The following is a 23,728-nucleotide window of genomic DNA, read 5'->3' as shown; positions in this document are numbered from 1 at the left end:
AACAAAATGCATTTTTATCTTTAAACAAGATTTAGCTAAAGGGGTATGACAGTGCAATTTGAAACAAGTAAGATTCTGAGGGGTTTTGATGGGGTAGGTGCTGAGGGGATGTTTCCCCTTGTGGGGGAATCTAGAACTCAGGGACACAGTTTAAAAATAAGGTCTTTCCTATTTAAGGCAGAGATGAGAAGGAATTTCTTCTCTCCAGAGAGTCATTAGTCTCTGGAATTCTCTTCCACAGAGAGCAGCAGAGGTGGGGTCATTTAAGATATTCAAGGCTGAGTTAGACAGATTTTTGATCTACAAGGGAGTCAAAGGTTATAGGGGGCAGGCAGGAAAGTAGAGTTAAGGCCACAATCAGATCAGCCATGATCGTGTTGAATGGTGGAACTGGCTCATGCAGCCTAATGGCCTGCTCCTATTTTCTTATGTTCTTATGATTTATTTCACGTTGTTAAAAAGGAAAAACTCATCCTACATTGTTCTGATGAAGAGTCATACGGATTTGAAACATTAACTGTGTTCCTCTCCGCAGATGCTGTCAGACCCGCTGAGTTTTTCTAGCTATTTTTGTTTTTGTTTCAGATTTCCTGCATCCGCAGTATTTTGTTTTTATCCTACATTGTTTTATGTGTACAAGATCTCTGACCCAGGATGAACATCCATTCTCCAAGACTCAGTGTCTAATGGCACCTCTTGTTTGTGCAGCTTGTAGGACAGTATTTATTATTTTGGAATGATACAGCTGTTCGAACAGAGCAATGGTTGGTATTGTGTAATTTTTCATAAATTAAATTACTCCACTGATTTAATTAGTTAGTGTGATTCTCTCTCATAAGTTTTACTGAGAATTGACAATGACACCATGATTGTTATGCTGTTTGCTCACCACACTAAATTTTTAGCATAAGCTCGGGTACATATAGTGGTTTTCCTCTTGCAGTCAAATTTTAGTACATAGGTCAGGAAACTAATGGAGTGCTGTGGGATTTGCCATGCATGTTAGCCACAGTTAATTGGGCACATCGACAAAGATCCATGCACTTCAATTTCACACTTAGAGCTAATCAGGTTCATCTCAAAAAAATGTTAATTGCCTTAGAGATGGATAGTTTGGTTAATCATCTTGTGTTGTCAATTAAGCCTTTAACCAAATGTTGCACTTTGATTTCCAGATGAAAGAAGCAGTAAATAACAGTTAGTGTTGAAATTAAGATCAAGTTCTATCCTCTGCTAATTAACACAGCGTGAAACATTTTTGAACTTCTTTACATAAACACTCATTGCCTATTCTTTGCCATCGAGGCCTCTGGACTCAATTGTTGAGGTAAAATTAATTAATGCATGAAGGGAAATCCAAAAAGCAATTCTTCTGAAGCAATAATTTCAATGGAATCTATTTATCTTGTGAAATCTGAAGAATTTGCATGACATTTTATTGGTGAATTTATTTTTATTTTAAAGAAACATTTGGAAGTATATCATTAGCTGCTTTCTTTGGGAGGGGTGGGTGTGGTGGTGATGCAAACTGCACATTCTGGATTTAGCACTGTATTGGGACTGGACTTTTTTTGTTTCAAAACTGAAATATATATTTTATTGCTGGTAAATATCCATCCAATGAAGAGTACACAAAAGGGAAGTTCCTTTGTTATCTCCAGCTTCAGTTCACTTATGGTGACCACTGCTTAGAATCAGACTTACCATGTTGCCTTGTTCCGACTTCGCATCTAAATAGCTGAAAATACACATCCATGTTTGTTTTGGTGTTATAAGCAGGTTTGAATTTACCATACTGTGTCCATTGCATGAGAAGATCAAGTCAATTTCATTTTCTGTCAATTATGACCTTGACACCAGTGCGTCTTCCAGATCTCTTTAATAGATTTGAATAAATTCTGTTTGGAATGTTGAGCAAAATTTATACCATGGTTCAAAAAAAAAATGACGCTGTTGTCAAGCATGCCCCTTTATAAAAAAAATGGTTCTTCAATATTTTAAATCTCATCATTGAATGAAAAATAATGCCAATGGCCCAGATGTTTGAGTGGAAGGTATTGAGTAGAGGTGAAGCTGTTCAGACAGAGGAAAGACAAAATCTGAAGAGAGCATCTTTCTAAGAAACTCTAACATACCTTCAAATCAGTGAACAAAACGAGAACTGTTAGAAACCTGGAAGAAGGAAACTACACAATCTCTCTACTGAGGAATCATTTTAAGCCAAATCTTAACATGCAATGACACCCAACAGTTCAACATCTCTGTATCTAGATTATTTGTAAAGGCCAACAATCCTTACCTGTGCTTCCACATCTGTTAATTTACGTGTTTGTTCAGCTGTCTGAGTGAGTAGGTTTGTTCCTATTTCTAGCATGGCTGCCGTATGGTTTTGTACTGCATTCTGCTGCATCTGCACCATTTCACTCTTCATGTTGTCTTGAATGTAGCTTTCAAGCTATAACGGGGAAAACACAAACCTCAATGTATTTCCTGAATTCTGAAATCTAGGTTGAAAAACATTTCCTGACTCCAAAGATATCCAATCAGAACAGGGACAGGGATCCTCAAATTCCAACTTGATATTTAATCTAATTCCTTTTTAAAGCAGTAAGTAGATATAGTGTGTTGTACTTTTCCACTGCTTTTGAAGGAGGAAATTTCTTCCAATCTCCTGTATCACTTGAGGCTTATTAGTTGTAAACCTGTGTTCACTTGTTCTGTTCTTATCATTTATAGGAATTCTCATCATTTTACAGTGGTGGGTCATATTCCTCCGCTAAAGGCTTGACTCCAAAAAAAATGTTCAGCTTAGTGAATCGCTCTTCAAACAGATATTTTGTTTCTGTTCTCATAACGTAGATCCCGGAGCACCAGATTCAGCTTAATGCACTACTCTGAATCCTATTCAATACATCAATGTTGTTTTGAAGGTTAGGCGTTGAAAAATTGCACGCACTATTCCAGAAAGGAAAAACATAGCTCCCAATAGTATTATTTTATTGACATGAAAATATACTTATCATTCTTTGGATCAACTAATCAGTTAGATTAGTCTTTTAAAATGCTGTTTGATTGTTTATAAATGGCACCTGACACAGTTCAGTGTCATTAAATGGACAATTTTCCATTTTCTTCTCAATGCCAAGCCAGTTTTCAATCCAACTAACTAATCTACCATTAATCCACCGGTTTGAATTGTTGTTTTAAAATTAATCTTTGAAAGTTTTCATGGCGATTTATCAAATATCTTCTGAAAGTGCAAAGAAGTTAACTCCTCTAATTAGGTAACATCCGCAAAACTGGTTACTAGTTCAGAGAATTCCAGTTAATCAGTTAACAAAGGCACACTGTTTATTAACCTATGCTCATCATGCATTATGGCCTCTGTCCAATTTAGGATAGCCTACTATGGAATACTATTGAGCATTTTACTCACTTCTGATGGTAAGCAATTTGATCTAGCCTTGTTTTTTTCCCTTGCTCTGGTACATTCAATTAGGAGAGGAGGTTGAAATCAGAGAGGCATTTATTCCTAATGTATCCTTTTATAGACATGCGTGGTTGGATTAAAGCAGCATTGACAGTGGCCCCTCAGCTCTAGGTGAAACATGTGCTGAATAGAAAATTGAGAAGTAACATTACCTACCTGTAGATTATTCAATTAAGAGTATAAGTTTTATTTCCAGAAAGTTCCCTTTAGAGCTTTGTTAAATGTGAAACCAATAAGTGAAGTTGTAATTTTTTGGAAGTTAAAAGTGTGCAGTATCTATCCTTTTTACGGTGTGGGGAACAGTCAAAGAGTGGAATAAAACTAGAAGAAATACACCAATGCAGACTTGATGGGGCAAATGGCTTCCTTCTGATACATAATGTTTTAGGATTTCATGAGACTCCAGTATTCTTCAGTGAGAGGCAGTAGGAAAACTCCAGTTTTCAAGCCGTTCCATCTGTCTCTGGCATAATTGTTCATGATTTAAAGTGATTGATTAATACAACTCGCTGCTCCTTTTGAATTTTCCGTAAGGTTTGGAACGGTTGCCATATTCAGTGAAACACTAAACAAATCAGCAGCTCCATATGGATATACAATGAGACTCTTTCTGTGAGCCAATTGCATTTTACAGACTTGACCTCCCTCCATATATCTGCCACCATGATGTCAAAATCTAGGGTTTATTTTAAACACAATATACATCCTTAAAGGAAGCAAATAATTATATGATTGTAATTTAATTTGACATGGAAGATATTTTGTACTTTGGAGACATAATATTTAATAGAACTACTCAAATGTACAGTAACTAAACCAAAAAAGAAAATGGAACCTTAAATACAACTCCGCCTTAACTTCCCATAACAGTTAGTCTGACACACACAATCTACTCAAAGGAAGATTTTGCTTATCAGCAGCTTTCCTTACCATTCCTCAAAATTAGTTACCATGGCATTAATGGCCAAGGTTTCTGCCAGCAGCTAAGTTGCACTGCTAGTGATGTAATACCCTTACTGTATTAACTTGGATGGCGTATTAAATAATGGTAGAGCTGAATATTCTTTATGGTTTGGTCACTTAGAGACATAAAGGGCGAGGAAAGGCCATTCTTCTACAACTCAATGCAATCTGCCGTGTGTGTTTCTACTTCCCAGTTAATTTCCTGAAGACAGATTTCTACATAAGCATTCTTTGATTGCCTGTGGTAATTAAGCAACCCTCTAGAATATTGATCCATCCTGATTCTTTGAGTATTCAACTATGGATCATTAGTCTCCACTAATAAGCTGGCAGAAGATTGAATAGGCCAAGAGCTACAATACTGTTAGATACCCAGTTAAGAAACCTAAGATAGATTCACCTAGACTGCCATCGGAAAGCTTACCATCCAAGTTGTAGGAAAAGAAGCAAAATGTTTTGGGAGGAGAAAGGGATTAATTTTCGAGATTGCTTTCTCAAGACTGTAACGCCTTGAAGATTGGTCAAGGAACAATGTTATTAACATTTATGAAGATGACCACCACCTGGAAAATTTAGAACCTAAAACATGGATCAAGAAAAGTTTATTCATACCCGTTTCCTTCACAGATCATGCAAATCAGTTCTACCATGAATGATATTCCACCACAAAGTTTCTGAGGGAAAGAATTTTGTATAAATATCCCTCACCTCAAAGAAGAAGAAGCCCTGCAGGTTATTCTTTCATCTTCACACAAAAACAGCTCTAGTGTCAGAAGAACAGTTATATTCCAATCAGTATTTTATTATCCAAGTCAATGATTTATCCTCAAATCATATTCTTAACCCAAAATGCGATCCAGTTCCTTTTTGAAGAAATTATTGGATACATTATCAATTTTTTTTTTGCAGAATGACTTTTGCACACACCCATCATTCTGTGGGAAGAAACATTTCTTCTGTTCCATTGCCTTCCTTGAGACATGTAAATTTTATATCCAAAAACGCAAGTATATCCTTTAATGTAACTCCATCTTAACTTCATGTAACAGCTAGTCTGATATATAAATTCTCTACTTATATTTACGGATATATTTGCTTCACAGTTCTGTTCTCAAGTATTGCTGAAAAAAGAGACGTCAAAACTTTTCATCTTGCACTCGTCAGGACACTTGGCAAGAATACTAATATAAGGGGAAAACAACAATTTATACTGTTTGTGAAGAGAGTGCTGATTGGTTGGCAGGTAGACCCTGATGAATCAGTGATGGTGACTGACAGTTAACTGCCAAGCATTGTTTGAAATTTAAACCAGGCAGCTTGACTTTGATTGGTCAAGGCATTGCCCTGGGGAATAAGTCAGCGAATGGCTGTCACTTATTTTGTTTAGCTAAAACAGGCGCAATGTGTGCCCATGTTCTTTCTGTCTGCAAAGAACAGGCCCCTGTGTATTACTATATGTAGCTTTCAGTACACGCAAATGTGCCACACTGCGAGCCCAGCTGACAATTTTAAATTAGTTGTCAGCATAATTCTTAGCACATTGTGGAGTATTTAGCAAATGTTGTCTAATTGCGGAATCACATCTAATGTTGAACACTGTGTTTTGAGTTTTGCAAGCATGGGCTGATTGGGTACGGTCTGTACCTTGCCCATTGCGAATAGCAGCTGGGACATGCTGTTTGATATTATCTACCAGTCTTTGGGACGTATGCCTAGCATCACACTGGCACTGATATTCATATACCACATTACTTATTTGTGTAATTGGTAGAACGTCTTTTGTTTTGATGGTAGCATCCTGATAGTGGCGAAGAGTACTCATGTTGCTACTGCATAGTAGCAACGTGAAACAGCTAGCCTCACCTGTTGTTCAAATTTTTGAGATACTGCTGCTACTATGTAGTCGCAACAAAGAGTCTCATTCGTCACTAACAGAATGCTGCCGTCAAGCCAAAAAGACGTTCTTTCTTTCACACAAGTGAGTAATGTGGTATATGAATTTCAGTGACAGTGTGATGCTAGGTATGTAGACCATACGTCCCAAAGACTGGCGGATTGAATCAAACAGCATGTCCAAACTGCTGTTTGCAACGGGCAAGGTACAGACCGTACCCAACCAGCCCGTGCTTGCAAAATTCAAAACACAGTGTCCAACATTAGATGTGATTCCATGATTGGACAACATTTGCTAAATAATCCTCAGTGTGCTAAAAATTACGCTGATAACCAGTTTAAGATTGTCAGTCGGGCTCACAATGTGGCACATTTGCGTGTATTGGAAGCTATCTATATTCCTTGTTCTTTGCAGATAGAAAGAACATGTACACACATGTGAGAAGAAATTCATTCGCTATTACAAATTCTTAAAATTCTGTGGTCTGTAGAGTCCTAAGGATGGGTAGATATACAAGGTGACCAGGAAATAGCAATGATACCCTACAGCAAGAGGGTAGCTAAACAGCTAAAACCCACTGACCCTTGGCAGGAAGAGCAGAATCAGGAAGCTGAATCCTTGTTTGGTTTATTTAATGCACCATGGGATCCCAGCAACAGTATATTCTGGCTTTGCTTTTCCTTTGGTGACCTCATATATCTACATATTTATTCGCAATATAGCTTCCAGGAAATTTGAAGTTGATTGGACATTTTCCGTCTGGGGCTTTCTCTGTAATCCCACTAGATGAAGGCCTTACCCTGGACTCAGATTTCAGCAGGGTCAAACGGATGAGGTGTAACGATTAACTTTCATACCCCTGAATTAATGATGAGCAAAATTTATCAGGTTCTTTGACCCTGATTATTGTTCAGTAACAGTTGCTGGAAAGTGTGGTTTTCTGCATTAGATGGAAGCAGATCATGCTCTTTTGCAATGCTGCCTGCAGTTAAAGTAACCTGCTGACACATTCTAGGCTTGGACTGGTCACTTGGGTGCGATATGAGAGGATTGCCAGTACTTATGTGACCATCATGAATGGGGGTCATCGAAACTGAGGTAGAGGGAGTAAAACTTAATAGGAATGAAAGTCCCTTTCTTAGCTATATCTGTTTTGATTAATCAGTACAAAGCTATGTTCGTACATTGGTATTTCATTATAAATTGTGCCACAATATCAAGTTACGATTTTGTATTTTTTCCATTCTTCGTTTTATTGTTTTCATATATTGGCAATGCCTCTGCGCGAATGAGACTTTTACTGAGATTTAACATCTTAAAGTGATCTACTTATTACTGTCTTTCCCTCTTCTTACACCTGATAATAGTTACATTGAGTCCATAGTGTGTCCACATACATTCTACTTACAACGAGGTGTCAGCTGTGGCTCAGTTTATAGCACCCTCGCCTTTGAATCAGAAGGTTGTGGGTTCATGTCCCACTCCCGGAAACCAAGAACTGTGAATGTACTCAAAAGAGTTACATTCTACTTTCAACGAGGTGTCAGCTGTGGCTCAGTTCATAGCACCCTCACCTTTTAATCAGAAGGTTGTGGGTTCATGTCCCACTCCCGGAAAAACCAAAAACTGTGAATGTACTCGAAAGAGTTACATGCGATCTGTTGATAACTCGAAAGAGTTACATTCTACTTTCCCCATCTATCGTATCAAACCCTTTCAGTGGCTCAAACAGCTCTTTCAGGTCACCCCGCAATCTTCCCTTTTTTGCAGAATGATCCCCGCCCTGTTGTATCTTTCCTGATAATTATAACCACTCAGTTCTGATATCATCTTTGTGAATTTTTTTGCACCTTCACCAATTTCTCTGTATCGCTTTTATAATGAGGACAGAACTCGAAGTGTGGTCAAACTAAGATTCTCTTCAAGACTCCCTTGCTTTTCATTCCTGCCCCCTAGAAATAATGAACCCTATCGCTTGGCTTGCCCTTTTTATGGCCTTATTAAACTGTGTTTTAATGATTTGTCTATCTGTATCCCTAGATCCCCTTGCTCAGCATTTAGATTCCTACTATCCAAGTAACATGAAATTAATTCTCCAATTAGATAGCATTCTACAAGTTTAATGTATTTTTTGTCACATTCTTCCTTTGAATTAACTACAGCCCTACCACCACCAATTTGGTGTAGTAGTGCGCACTTTATTGCTGGCTTGGCTTAGATTTACTAATTCAACACTCTTCATCTGGTTTATGATGTATGTGATTTCCAGTGACAATCATCCATTTGCTGGTTATGTGGTGAATATTTTTTCTGCATCTCTACTTGACATGGGAGCTGACTTTCTCAAAATTCTGATACTAACCCTTTGACTTTTCTCACTGCAATGGTTTGGAAAACCATTATTTGAGCGACAGTTGGCTTAATTAATTATAAGACACATGAAGACTCTTTCGAGTTATCAACAGTCACAGATTGCAACTCTTTCGAGTACAATCACAGTTTTTGGTTTCCGGGACTGGGACATGAACCCACAACCCTCTGATTCAAAGGCGAGGGTGCTATGAACTGAGCCACAGCTGACACCTCAAGACACATGAAGATATAGTACAGAAAAACAAATGATGATGATCAAAGCAATTTGTGACATCATATAACTGAATTTCCAAAGACTAAATGCATTTATCAGAGGTTTCCATGCAGTATCCTTACAGGCAATTCAAACAGTACAGGCTATAATATAAAAGCATTATGCAGAATAAGATGCTCCTTTTAAATATTAGGACAGTATAAAGAGCTTCTACGCTGTTTATTCCATCTGTTTGTTCTAAATCTGCAGATAATTCAGTTCTGTCTTAGCCTGCATCTGAAGATATACAAGTTAGGCAGAAACAGGATTATGCCCAAATGATGAATGCCTTTTTTAAAACAATCTTTACATTTCAAGAGTTTTGTTTTGGAACTGTTGCTGCTGATTACTGAAAATAAGAGACATGAACTATTTTAAAAAATGCATAGCTTCAAGAAAGTTAGAGATCAGAAAAACATTTTTTCACAGCAGAAGAGTGGATACATGGAAAAAGCAGAGGAGAGGGCATGATCGAATAATGGTACATAGCCTCTGAAGGAAACAGGCTTTTGCTGGCTGAATTGAGTTTTCTTTTACCGCAATCAGAATGTAAAATTTTATAGAGGGTACGCTCCAGTGGTGAATTTAACAATGATGAGAATGTTACAATAGACTTTGAAGCTGCACCTCTAACAAAATTATTTAGATAACACTTTGCAGAACATGAATGCATAAAAGCAGATAAAGGAAAATGTAGGCTTTTGTAAACAGTGAAGATTAAATAGCGTGATAGAGAGTTTATTTGTTTGAATCTTGATACTTAGATGAGGAAGCCTCAAAGATTCTGTTTCTTCTCAGCAAAGCCTCCAAGAATCTGATTGGAATTTTTATTATTGGGAATCTGTAGTGTTCTGCATGCCATTTGAAGTCTGGCTTCTCTGTTCCAGACCTGTGTTTAAGCTGCAATATCTGTGTATAAATCCTGAGCTTTTCAAACCATATTCAGCAAAGCTATAATAATCTTCAATCTATAGTATGAAATATCATAATGAATAAAAAATGCATTGTTTAAAGTTTTTTTGAAGATCAAGATACAGCAATTATTTAAATATTTTAAATGAAATTGAAAAATTATACAACCACATATCTCAGGAATATCTCAAAGAGGTATATGTATAGTAAATTAGTGTGAAGTATCATGCTTGTTGTTAATGTAGCTGCCTTTTTATTATTTTACTGGAAAGGTGGAATGTTTAGTCATAAAATAATGTTCAGGTTCTACAACTTGTTAGTGTAAAATGCACCTCTCGTAACCTTGATTTAAAGTTGTTCTATTCCAGTTCCAGGTTAGTGGAATCTTTGTGTGAACATTAAACTAATTTGTCATGGATTGCAAATTTGAACATTGAAGAATTGAGTTTGCTTTGGCATCATGTTTGTGGGTATCTATGCACGTATAAAGTTAAGATATGAATTTGCTCAGCAGGGATTGACTATACATGTGTTGATCATAATTATCATTGAGTGAGCCCCACAAGACCAAATGAGAAAGCGGTGGATGTTATGTGAATTGATATAAAACTACTGTCATTTCATAAGAGAATCATTCGCTTGCACGTGAAGTCATGTATATTTTTGAAAAATGTGTTGTATTCTTGAGATCTAAAACATTAAGGTGGAAGGCGACACGGGCAGTGAAAGAACAGATACTCTAATATGTAATATAGGTGCAGCATCTCAAATGGCTATCTGAAAACCATACGTTTTTATAAGCTGCCATGCATCTTTTCTAGTTGTTATTAACAGAGTAAAATAACTTAACAGGACAATTCTTCTAGGTGGTGCATTGGCCCAGACTAGTTATTGGCATCAGTCGCCATTCTTTTCCCGCGCTTTGAGTGGTCTGAGCGAGCCTTGACCACACCCCACCCAGCTTGGCCCAATCCTATTAACTGGATTAAGTTTCTGATTTTGTTTCTCTGAAAACTGGCAAGATCCGAAATCCAACAGGGGATCAATCCCAGGGTTGCCAGTTTTGAGACACTATACCTGTACTAAGGAGCTATTTCATGTTGTCTGCCCTTAATAAACCAAATTTTACTTATAATTATTGAGCTGTGGCTGTAAACTGAAGAATTAAGTGATTCCAATCCCCTGACAAGGGTTTGAGCTGAGTTCGTGGAATGTTAACCCAACTTCTGTCCTCCACAGATGCTGCCTAACCTGCTGAATGTTTCCAATGTGTTATGTTTTTATTTAACTTAAATAAATTTGACCTAACAGTTTTGTGGTAGTTGCATCTGTTCATTATTTGGCTTTTATTATTTCAAAGTGAATCAACTGGTAAGAGGCAACGGAGGATGATTCTCCTCTTCTGCTTTGTCTATTTCACTGCAGGGCAATAGGTTATAGCAAGGCATAAATATGACGAGGACAGATGTTTTTTGCTAAGTAAGATAACTGCGCCTCACAAGCATTATGGAGAAGGCCAGCAAACCAGGCATTCCCTCCCACCACCAGCTTTCTCAGTCCAAACCAAGGTTTCCAAGAAGTTCAGAACATGATTTAAAGGTTACGCTGTATTCAGCTAATTAGAATAAGAAATAAGAAGCAAAATACTGAAAATCTGAAGAAAAAGCAGGAAATGCTGGAAACACACAACTGGTCAGGTAGCATAATGATTCAGGTCATTGGTCCTTCATCAGACAAGTCAACAACGTGGAATGTTAACCCAACTTCTGCCCTCCACAGATGCTGCCTAACCTGCTGAATGTTTCCAACGTGTTATGTTTTTACTTAACTTAAATAAATTTGACCTAACAGTTTTGTGGTAGTTGCATCTGTTCATTATTTGGCTAGCAATTTAGCAAATTTGATTTCATGCTCACATCTCTGCCTCAGTAATGTGGTGTGGACATCCCTTTGCTTTGAGAGCAAATTATTAAACTTTCTGTGAGGATTAAGCACCTTACCAATATGAATAAAAGCCACACTTTTTTTAAAGCTAAAGAAATGATTGAAGTAAGGCAACCAATGTGATATCATCAAGTCAGAATACTGGCACAAAGCCTGAGTTGTAACATTTCTCTTTCTGAGTGGGAGCGCTGCTTGTAAACTAGGACTTAACATCAGATACCTTCACTGTTCCTGTTACATAGTGGAATGGCTACTTGTCATTGCTAACATATGATCTGTGTGATTAATTTATCGTGCAAACAACTGGACATGTTGACAGTAAGATGATTGTAAAGAAAGATTACAGCAGTAGTGTCTAGCTACAAATCACAAATTGGAGTCTACACAGAAAAGCAATACTTCGGCTACTTTAGAATTTTGTTTGCATGAGAAGAATCTACATTGGATAAAGTAACGATCAACTTGTTATCTTGTCTTCACAAGAAGGCATTTAAGGAGTGCAAAGATACGTCTACCCAACATGATGTACATGTACAAGGACACACATTTAAAGGAAAACTGGCTATTCAGTTAAGATCGAGAGTATTCAGGCAAAAACATGGCCAACTGCATGCACAAAGGTATTCTGAAAGATGGGTTGAAGGTATGTTAAGGGCAGGAAACATGTACCATTTTTCATCAAGTAATAGGTATGGAAAACAACACATTGCTGTTATTATGTAAGTAATAGCAGAACACTTTACTTTGTATGCATGTTTTGTTAAATGGTGATTACTTTATTATTATACTTTATGAATAATAAATACAAAAGAACAAAACATTGCTCTTGCCTCCAACTCTGATGTTGCTGGACTGTATCCCAGTGTTCTGGAGGAGGAAATACAGCCACCATTAGATGTATGTTAAGGATAGGCTATAGTCCTGGGAGCAAATAATATGAGACCAGCAAAAATTCATTGAAGTAGACATGAAAGTGCTCTTGCATCACATCACTTGACCTTTAACAGATATTTCACTTCAGCTTATTTGGATTGGAGGGCCATTTCCTGTTAAAACAGTATGAAAATCAAATTTGTGTTTGGCATTAACTTGCACGTCGGAATGGTCTCCTTCTGTGATTCTATGTAGAGGTTTTCCCTTGTAAGAAATATTATTATAAGGGGTTACCACTGTACTGAAATGAAAGATACTACCTGAGGATGAAGTGAACATAGCCCATGTCTACAGTTTCATGAAAAGGATAAATGACAGGATTTAATGCAGAACTGAACTAGAAACTGAATAGAGTGAAAACCGTGATGCCTTACTGTGAAAATATGCACAATGAAGAATAGATGCTTTCCACATTGTGTAAAATTAAACTTTAAGCAGCACGTTTATCATTTAGCTGTAATACCTGGTTGGGGGCGGGGGATGATGCAGTATTAAACAAACCATTCAAGAATAGGTTGTGAAGGGTACACTGGCTTTATATATGCAAACTAAGGCCAACAAGTTGCCTGCAGAAACATGCACTGCTTCAAATCCAGCACGAGATTAAATTATGGTTGGTTGGACACCATCACTGAAGGGCCTCAAAAATGCTGCATCTCCAACAAAATAATTGTCTGCCTGATAGTAGTGATATGTACACCACATCAGAAACAAGCTCCCCAGGGAAACTTGGGCAGTCCTGTATGGGTTACTACTGTTTTGTGTTAAGTAGAGTAAAAACGTATTGTCAGTTCAGTGGACAATGACTTTGTCTCTACTACCCAGCACATTACTCCAAATATTTAACAGTTGTTGAATGAAAAAATTGTTTCTGTAACATAGCCTGTAATTGCTCTGCAGCTACCAAGCTGAGGCTGCTACCTCACCATCTGCGATAGGGAGTCAACAGACACATATATTACAGACTGACTCAGTGACAGCAGAACTCCTTATTTGTATATCTGAATGCATGTACAAAGTGCTGCTCCTTCAGCAGTTCATTTTAATGTTAGGCAAGAGCTTTGGTTTCACAACATTTAAAGAATTCCATACATGCATTTCAAAAGTTTTCAGGTGGTTTAACTGGGACCATCTGGGAAGTAACATGAGACAACTTCCTGAAGGGAAGTTGGCTTTAGTGTGCTTCACTGTTTCTCCTACCCAAATTACATCGCCACTCAAAACTACTTTGTAACAGGAACAATAATATCTAATTTAGCTGTAAAATTTAACCCAACAATGTTTTTAAAATAATTGTAGTTTACAGATTAATGGCTTTAGAATAATAGGGATAGGATTGGATGATGTGATGCATATGTTTTCAAGCTGGGATCCACAAAGCCCAAGGACCCACTCAGGGTATACTAAGAGGTCATCATATTTCTGCCTATCTGGAGCCAGACATACATTGTTCAATTAGTATCTCTAGGATTCTGTATGCAGTTCTTTTAAGCCTCTGGATTTGTTCACTTACTTAGTTGTCAGCCTTGGCTCGGCATTTGCTTCTGAATAAAAGTTTGTATGCTTAAGCCACTTGATCACTTGATTTGAGCACATAATCTTCACTGTTACTAAGTGCTGTACTGAGGGAGTACTGTGATGTTAAAGATGTCATCTTTTAAATGAGACATTAAACTGAGCCCCCGCCTGCCCTCTCAGGTCAATGTAAAAGATCCCATGTCACTAATTTGAGCAAGAGCAGGGGAGTTCTTCTTGTGGTGCGACAATATTTATCTCTCAAGCAATATAATTAACATGGATTATTATTTCATTTACTTCTGCTGTTTGTGGGACTTTACTATGCACAAATTAGTTGTGTAGTGCTTTGGGACATCCTGAAGTCATGATAGGTAGTGTGTAAATGCAACTTCCTTAACTTCCTTCTTTTTTCTTCTCTCTGTTTCTTTCTTTCACTTACTTTCTCTCTTTTCCCTCATTTCTTGCTTTCTCTTCTGCTTCTTACAAGGATTTTTTTATTGTTTCATGGGATATGAGTGACAGTGGCAAAGCCAACATTTGTTGCACATCTCTAATTGCCCTTGAGAAGGTGGTGATGAACTGCTGCCTTGACCATTGCAGTCCAACTGCTGCCGATGCACGTAAAGCACTGTTAGGAAGGAGTTCCAGGTTTTTGACCCACTGACAGTGAAAGAAAGGCAATATAGTTCCAAGTTAGGATGATGTGTGGCTTGGAGGGAAACTTGCAGCTCTTGGTGTTCCCCACGCATCTGCTAGGTGGTAGAGATCAGAGGAGATTGGTGAGCTGCTGCAGTGCATTTTGTATATGGTTCACACTGCCACCACTGTGCGTCAGTGGTGGAGGGAATGGATGTTTTGGTGGTGGATTTTATTGTGCATAAACCAGTATGACAAATTGCTGGAAACAATAATGCTCAGTCCATCAGTAGCTATAAGCAATGCAGATTCTTATTAAATTGGGGTGCCCTCTGCTTCTTTCTTCAAGTCCGGGTTTCTAAAATAATCCTTTGGAAAGTGGCGATTTCTTTCCAGATCAATCATAGGCTCCTCTCCTATAGGTTCCCCAGCTTTCTGTCGCTGAGCCAGTATCATGGCATGAAGCAAAGGTCTGGGGTGCCAAGCAAGCAAGCTGCTTTGTTCTGGATTGTGTCAGGCTTCTTGTGTATTGTTGCAGCCACATTCATCCAGGAAAGTGGAGAGTATTCCATCACACTCTTGACTTGTGCCTTGTAGGTGCCTTGGGAGCAGGAGGTGGGTTACTTGATGCAGAATTTCCAGCTTCTGACCCTAATTTGCCATTTTACCTGAGAGAGACCATTATAAAGCCTGGTGCATAAAAAAAGAAAGAAAATTATCCTACTGGACAGGAACTCTTTCTTTCATAACTGATGGCGCTGTTTTAAACTATGTTCTGTGTTTGCATTGCAAGCATGCCTTAAGCCTATAAGATACAAATGCAAGAACTAGGCATTTAGGAATATAGATTTTCTGCCCATTGGCTTTGAATGCATGAATGGGTGGGTGAGTGGGAATTTCATCATTTAGTCTCTATGTAAAAGAATTCCAATCTAAAATGTTACAGCTGCAAAAGTTGTACCTCCTATGATCACTCCATGCAGTTTACCTCATACTTAGTGAGGCTTCCTCCTTGATTCACTTCAATTCTTTCTCTAACCCCTGGCTAGAAAAGATCTGTAATTCTGGCCTTCTCTGCATCTGATCTCTTGGGAATCTATGGATGAAAATCACCAAATTGATTTCCTAATTGGAAAAAAAGGAATGAATGAAGTGAAGAAAACTTCTGAACTGATGGAAGTAGGACTGCTCTGTTGATGTCACTCAAACAGAAAGGTATTCATTTCTGGGCCTTGTTGAAAATGTCAACAATTGGGGGTCATTGAAATGACCTGAGCATCTTAGAGAATGAAGAGATGAGCGTGGAATCTGTTTTATTTGTGGAATAACTCCCCAGTAAAGCACTGTATTTGTTGAAGATTTTGGTCCCTCCAGACTGAAATGCATAGACCATTAACAAAGTGCTCTGAAGTGAAACAGCCTGGATCTTTGTTCTGAAAATCAGCAGGTTTCCAGTGAAGGCATGGATTATGAAGGAAGCCTGCCAGCGAGGTTAAGTTTTAACCTGGCAGGCATGTTTTAGCTTTTGGAATCTATTGACTGATCTGCTTACAAATATGAGCTGTTCAATGGTGTGAAATAGACCTTGCAAGATTTGGATTTTGAAGCTCAATCGAAGATTTATGTAGCTTGGAAACAGTTGCTTCCTGAGGAGATAAGAGAATTTATTAGGGTGGAGAGATGCCTGGGTCTCAAAAGAAGACCATCAGGTACAGGCTTCATCCTGCTGCTTATTAAAGACAAAGTAACCACAAGCAAATGATTAAATTTGAATTGCCCTTGAGTTTAGGAATGGGTCTCTTTTGTTAGTTTATTCTGCTTTGGTTTGTGAGCAGACATTTTACCCTTTCTCAACCGAAGGAACTAACTTTGCTAAGATTCCACAGCAGTGTTTATTCTTCAGTGATTTCCCCTAGTGGCTATTCTTCATGTTTGAGTGTTGGTAGGCTGTGGGACTAAGAGTCACCATAATTGAACCTGATTCTTGTACTACCATGACATCTACACAATGTTTCTTTGTACCAAGGGTCACTCTAACATCTAGGAGCTCTGAGGGGTCTTTTCAGCTTTCCTACCAGGTTGGGTGATGGGCATGGTGCCCATCAGTAAACCAGCACTGAGGAAGGTGACAAGCAAGTTTGGTTGGCCTGTGGCATGTTCAACCAAACTTCTCATTGAAAGATCACCTGCTTTCCTGCTTGCTACTCTGGGTGTAAACAAAATCTCCCACACTTGAGCTATGTTCACTAGTTTAAAATCTAACTTCTGGCTGAAAATTTTTTTTTTTTGCAAAAATATACTTTATTCATAAAATATCTTCAACAACATTCCAAACCATTTCAAAATCACCATCACAAAAGTACAATCAACTTTTACAACATGTATCACAAGGTGCATCAGTACAAACAATGAATATTACAATCATTTGCAGACATTCATTTTGAGCTGTACAGCCCAAGGAGCTCTACACAGTTACCAGTCCCTCGGTGCCCTGTGGCAGAAAGGTCTTAGGCAGCGACCCTTCCCCATTGCGCCTTTGCAGCGGCTGCCCCAAGCTTTAATCCGTCCGTCAGCACGTAGTCCTGGACTTTGGAATGTGCCAATCTGCAACACTCGGTCGGGGACAACTCTTTGCGCTGGAAGACCAACAAGTTTTGGGCAGACCAAAGAGCATCTTTCACCGAGTTGATGATCCTCCAGCTGCAGTTGGTGTTTGTCTCGGTGCGTGTCCCTGGGAACAGCCCGTAGAGCACAGAGTCCTGTGTCACAGAACTGCTCGGGATGAACCTCGACAGAAACCACTGCATCTCTCTCCAGACCTTCTTTGCAAAGGCACAATCTACAAGGAGGTGAACAACGGTCTCTTCCCCACCACAGCCACCTTGAGGGCAACATGCCGAGGGGGTGAGACTCCTGGCGTGTAGGAAGGATCTGACGGGGAGGGCCTTTCTCACCACCAGCCAAGCTACATCTAGGTGCTTGTTGAAAAGCTCTGGCGATGAGGCATTCTGCCAAATGACTTTGACAGTCTGCTCGGGGAACCATCCCACAGGATCCACCCTCTCCTTTTCCCTCAGGGCCTCTAAGACGTTACGTGCCAACCACTGCCTGATGGACTTGTGGTCAAAGGTGTTTCTCTGCATAAATTTTTTCACGAGGGACAGGTGGTACGGCACGGTCCAACTACTTGGAGCGTTCTGCGGCAGCGTGGCCAGACCCATCCTTTGCAACACCAGGGACAGGTAGAACCTCAGCACGTAGTGTTTGCGTACTGAGGGTCTACGCACCGCTTGATGCAGCCACACACAAAGGTGGCCATCAGTATGAGGTATGAGGGCGAAATTGGGGCATGTTTTTTCCCCCTTTATCTAGAGGCTTGTACATCGTGTCCCTGCGGACACGATCCATTTTCGACCTCCAGATAAAGCGGAAGATGGCTCGGGTGATCGCCACCATGCAGGAGTGTGGAATGGGCCAGACCTGCGCCACGTACAGCAACAGCGGGAATGCCTCACACCTGATGACCAGGTTCTTACCCGCAATGGAGAGGGAGCGTCACTCCCACATGTCTAGTTTCCTTTTCACCATAGACACTCGCTCCTTTCAGTTTCTAAAGCATGCCCTGGTCCCTCCGAACCATATCCCCAGCACCTTCAGGCCGTCAGCCCTGACAGTGAAGGGGACAAAGCATTGGTCAGCCCAGTTCCCGAAGAACATGGCCTCGCTCTTCCCACAATTTACCTTGGCTCCCGAGGCCAGTTCAAACTGGTCGCAGATGTGAATCAGTCTGCGCACCGACAGCGGATCCGAGCAGAAGACGGTGACATCGTCCATGTACAGGGAGGCTTTGATCTGAGTGCCTCCACTGCCTGGGATTGTCACTCCTCTTATGCCCAAATCCTTCCTGATGGACTCAGCAAAGGGTTCTATGCAACACACGAAAAGAACAGGATTTAATCGGAAAGGTATCTGATTCCCACCCATTGATTGAGACTGCGCTACTGATGTTAGTGTAGAGCAGTTGGATCCAATTGCGAATTCCCTCCCCAAACCCTATTTTGGAGAGCACATCCACCATGTAGGTGTGCGATATTCTGTCAAAGGCCTTCTCCTGATCCAGGCTGATGAGGCAGGTATCCACACCCCTGTCCTGTACATAGGCAATAGTATCCCTGAGCAGCGCGAGGCTGTCAGAGATCTTCCTGCCCGGCACAGTACAGGTCCGGTCGGGGTGGATCACCAATTCCAGAGCGGATTTGACCCGATTGGCGATGACCTTGGACAGAATCTTATAGTCCACATTCAACATTGAAATGGGTCGCCAATTTCTAATTTCCTCCCTTTCCCCCTTGTGCTTTTAGATGAGGGTGATAATGCCTTTCCTCATGGATTCTGACACACTGCCGGCCAGGAGCATACTCTAGTACACTTCTAGCAGGTCTGCGCCGATCCAGTCCCACAGAGCCGAATACAACTCCGCCGCCAAGCCGTCGCTTCCGGGAGTTTTACTCTTCTTGAAGGACTCAAGGGCCTTAGTCAGTTCGTCAGGAGTTAGCGGTTTGTCCAGGCTCTCCCGTGTACTGTCGTCTAAGACCTCCGTGATAGGAAGGACTGGGAAGCCGTGCTGTCTGTGGGCTTCACGTCATACAATCCGGCATAAAAGGATTTGCTGATCCTCAAAATGTCGGACTGTGATGACTTTACTGAGCCGTCTTCTTCCTTCAGGCTGCTGATCACAGAGCTCTCTCTGTGTACCTTTTGGAAGAAGAAACGTAAGCACGTCTCATCCTGCTCCACGGAGCGGACTCTGGAACGGAAGATGATCTTGGAGGCCTCTGTGGCAAAGAGCGAGGTTTGCTGGCTCTTCACCTATTGGAGTTCCTCCTTGACATCGACCTCCATCGACTGCAGCCAGAGCAGATTCTACATGTTTTTCTGGAGTCGGGACATTTCCCTCTGTTCCTTTCTAACTTTCTAGGTGCCTTTGAGGATGTAAAACCTCTTGATGTTTCCCTTGATCGCTTCCCACCAGAGTGTCAGGGACTCAAAGAGGGGTTTCACGGTTCTCCAACCTTTGTAATCCCTCTTGAGCTCCTCAATGTTCTCTGGGGTCAGCAGTTGCACGTTTAGCTTCCATGCCCCCCTGCCCACCCTCTGGTCCTTCTCTAAGTGGCAGTCAGCCAGTAGGAGGCAGTGGTCAGAGAAAAACACCGGCTTGACGTCGGTGGATCTGACTGCGAATGCACGGGACACAAACAGGAAGTCTATCCTGGAACGGATGGACCCATCTGGCCGCGACCAGGTGTATCTACGCTGTGCTCTGTCTGCAGGGTTGCTGAAGACGTCGTGCAGCTTGGCATCCTTAACTGTTTCCATCAGGGATCTGGACGTAGAGTCCAATCTGCTGTCGTCCCTGCTGGATCATCCAGCCGCAGTTGAAGTCACTGCCCAGAATGACCGGCCTGGAGATCGCCAGCAGCAGTGGGAGCTGCTGAAAAACCTCCAGCCACTCGGCCCCTTGTGACGGGGCGTACACGTTAATTAACTGGAGTGGAGCATTCTTGTACATTACATCTGCTACGAGGAGGCGCCCGCCCACCACTCCTTAACCTCGAAGACGGTGAAGTTGCCTCCCCACAGCAGAATACCCAGGCCGGAGGAACGAGAGTCGTTTCCGCCTGACCAGATCGATGGCCCATGGGACCACCATCGTGACCATTGCCTGTAGGAGCTGAGGTGCGGTATCGCACACTCCTGCATAAACAACAGGTCAGCTTTGACCTTGGCAAGGTAGTCCATGGTCGCAACACATCGCGTAGTAGATTTAATGCTACGCACATTTATGGGTACAATCTTTAAACCCATTTTAAAGCATTTATTCTCTTACCAAACCTGTTGTCTCTGAGAGTCCCAGACCTTTAATCTGCTCCTTCATACCCATAGTGTGCTCAAATTGCCTCACTTTGGATGGGCTGAGGAATCTGTCCTGAAACTCCCCATTGGCAGTGTTCTGCTCGGGTGGCATCTGGGGGTTCGTGCAGAGAGCGGGGTTTGAAATTACCTTTGTTGGAGAAGCTTCTCCAATCCTCTCCCCCTCTGGGGCGTTGCTGCTCCCGGCTTCCCGGAGCTGGAGTGCGCTGAGCGTCTCACTGCTCCCAGATTCCTCGGCTGGGGTGCGCTGGCCTCTTCGGGTTGTGGGCAAAGTTGGGGTGCGCTGGTATCCTCATTGTCTCCAATGTTCTGGAGCTCGGGTGTCTCGTCCTCCAACTCCCTAGAGCTTTGCCGCTTCTTCTGTCGGTGCCGCCCTGGCACTTCTTCGTCCGAAGAGCTGCTGCCCTTGTCATCCGTGTCGGATGGGAGACGCCTCTTGCCACTTGTCTGGGAAATGGCTTGGTCCCTTCTTAGCCCCTTCTTCCTTTTGGCTCTCTTCACCAGCTGCCACTCCCCCTGCTGATTTTCCACTGCTGCCTCCCCCTCCTCCATTGATTCGCGCTCCTGAGGAGTGGGAGGTTCAGGGGGCAGTGCTGTTGATTGGCTGTCTGTTACCTCAATCTTTTCCTCCACCTTGTCTCTCTCTGTGTCCTCCTTTGTCCTGTTGTTCTCCCTGGGGGCCTTGGTGTTTGGAGTGACGCGAAGCATTTCTTCTGCTTCCCCCTCGTTGGCTTTGGCTGCCTATGCATAAGTATGGCAGCGTTTGGGGCAGGTCCTGTAGAGGTGACCTGCCTCGCCACACAGGTTGCAGCACTTAGCCTGTTTGCAGTCTTTTGTCTGGTGCCCTTCCTGTTTGCAGTTCTTGCAGAGGACGGCGCTGCAGTTGGCCGCCACATGACCAGCCTTGCCGCATGAGCGACAAAGTTTGGGTTGCCCAGCGTAGACAAGGTAGCCACGGCTTCCCCCGATAGCGAATCTGGAAGGAGGGTGGAAGATGGCTCCCTTACCGTCGGTCTTGAGCGTGACCTTAACCTGTCGTTTGCATGTCCAGATCCCCAAATCATCTCTAACCTCGGTGCAGCTCCCAACCTTGTCGAAGTACTGGTGAGGAAGGTGAGCATGTCAGCGACAGGGATGTAGGGGTTGTAAAGATGCACCATCACCACCCGGTCCCATTGCAACGGCAGAGCAAAGTGCGGCTCCACCATCAGGATCTTCATCTCCGGCAGGTCTCCCTTCTCCTCGAACACCTTCAGGAACTTGACGCAGTCTGCCACTCGCTTGAACGTCACGTCGAAATATCCAGTGCTGGGGAAGTCTTGCAGGCAGTAGATCTCTGCAGCTTCGAATCCACACGCCTTTAACAGGATCCTCTTCGTGAAGAAGGCCCGATCCATAGGTGCTCCTACTTCGCTGTCCTTCACCGTGACTCGGACGGTGTTAGGTACCCCATGGTATGGGGTTCAATTGGTTATAGCATTTGTTTCACGACCTTGCCCTGGCAGAACCATGATCATGGTCTCTCCCCTGCCAGGTAAGTAACTTCTGGCTGAAAATGCCTCTTGTTAGAACCCAGTGTGCAAATGAAAGTTGACGAGACTTTCAAATGGAGTTTGGCCTTACCATCATGCATTCCACAGTAAAGTTAGAGTGGAATAGAGGACTCTGGATCCTGTGACAAACGAAGCCTTAGTTCAGTATTTTTAAGAAGTGAAGCAAAAATGTCATTTAAACAAAACCCTGTGGTTCAAAACTGCTATCTTCAATCATTGAGTGTCTTAACAGAGTTGCCAACTCTGGCTCGGCATATTCCGGGAGATGTCATCACATGATCTCCTACCTTTAACTGTCCCTTCCCCAGACTCCTGCTGTTGGTCGCCCAACTTGTCAATCATCATGTAGCCCTGCCTTCCCAAGGCTTTTCCCTGTGCCCTTGTTTTGATTTTTGAAAATCTGGTTATCCTGTGCCTAGGGCACTGAAATCATTTGTGATATCCACTACTACCCCAGTTCACAATAGTTTAGTCAGTACAGACGGGGACAACTGGGTGTTAAGTATCCAAGTTTGCTGATGATACAAATCTACGTGGGAAAATAAACTGTAAGGGGGATGCAAATAGGTTGCAAAGGGATATAGGCAGGTTAAGTGAGTGGGAAAGAAAGTGTTGGATGAAATGTAATGTGGAGAGGTGTAAAATTCTCTGCTTTGATAGAAAAAATAGAAAAGCAGCTTTTTTTTTTTGAACGTTGAGAGACTGGCAAATGTATTTTTTTAGAGAGACCTGAGTGTCCTTGCAAATAAATCACAGAAAGGTAACATGCAGGTGCAGCAAGCAATAAGGAAAGCAAATGGTATGTTAGCCACTTATTATAAAAGTAATAGCGTAAGAGTACAGTGTAAGAGCAAAGAAGTCTCACTGCAATAGTATAGGGCCTTAGTGAGACCACAGCTGGCGTACCTTTTACCATAGAAAAGCAGAATACTGTGGATGCTGGAAATCTGAAATAAAAACAGAAAATGCTGAAAATACTCAGCAGGTCGGGCAGCATGTATGGAGAGAGAAAGAGGGTTAATGCTTCAGGTCAATAACTGTTCATCAAAACTGGGAAAAGTTATGAGATGTAATAGGTTTTGAGCGAGACATGGGTGGGACAAGGACAAAAGGAAGATTGATAGGGTGGAAGGCAGGAGAGATTGAATTACATAAGAATTAGTTTTACAGGGCCAAAGGGAATGATGCTGGGTCAAGAAAAGAAACAAAAGATGTGCCTACAGCAGGTGCACTGCTGACTAAAAATGAAAATATGAAAAAATATGAAACATGCAAAATAAAGGAAACAAAATAGGGGGACAGAGTTTACGATCGGAAATTGATTAACT

The 23,728-nt window shown here is 41.5% G+C and overlaps 2 protein-coding genes across 3 annotated transcripts in view; one reads left to right on the top strand and one right to left on the bottom strand.

Annotated features, from left to right (window-relative positions):
• The window catches only part of mcph1 (microcephalin 1), a 370,028-nt gene that overhangs the window by 228,293 nt on the left and 118,007 nt on the right, over positions 1-23,728 (top strand). The gene's annotated exons all lie outside the window — the stretch shown is intronic.
• The window catches only part of LOC144680669 (angiopoietin-2-like), a 105,717-nt gene that overhangs the window by 67,240 nt on the left and 14,749 nt on the right, over positions 1-23,728 (bottom strand). For both annotated transcript variants that reach the window (XM_078541906.1, XM_078541907.1), the window contains exon 2: positions 2,300-2,455. In XM_078541906.1, coding sequence (XP_078398032.1) covers positions 2,300-2,455 — 156 coding nt within the window. The remainder of the gene's footprint in view (positions 1-2,299; positions 2,456-23,728) is intronic.

This window comes from Cetorhinus maximus, chromosome 5 (assembly GCF_964194155.1).
Source record: "Cetorhinus maximus chromosome 5, sCetMax3.hap1.1, whole genome shotgun sequence".
In the NCBI taxonomy this organism is placed as follows: domain Eukaryota; kingdom Metazoa; phylum Chordata; class Chondrichthyes; order Lamniformes; family Cetorhinidae; genus Cetorhinus; species Cetorhinus maximus.
Note: the sequence above shows the minus strand (reverse complement) of the source record. Positions and strands in the feature narration are given on the sequence as shown.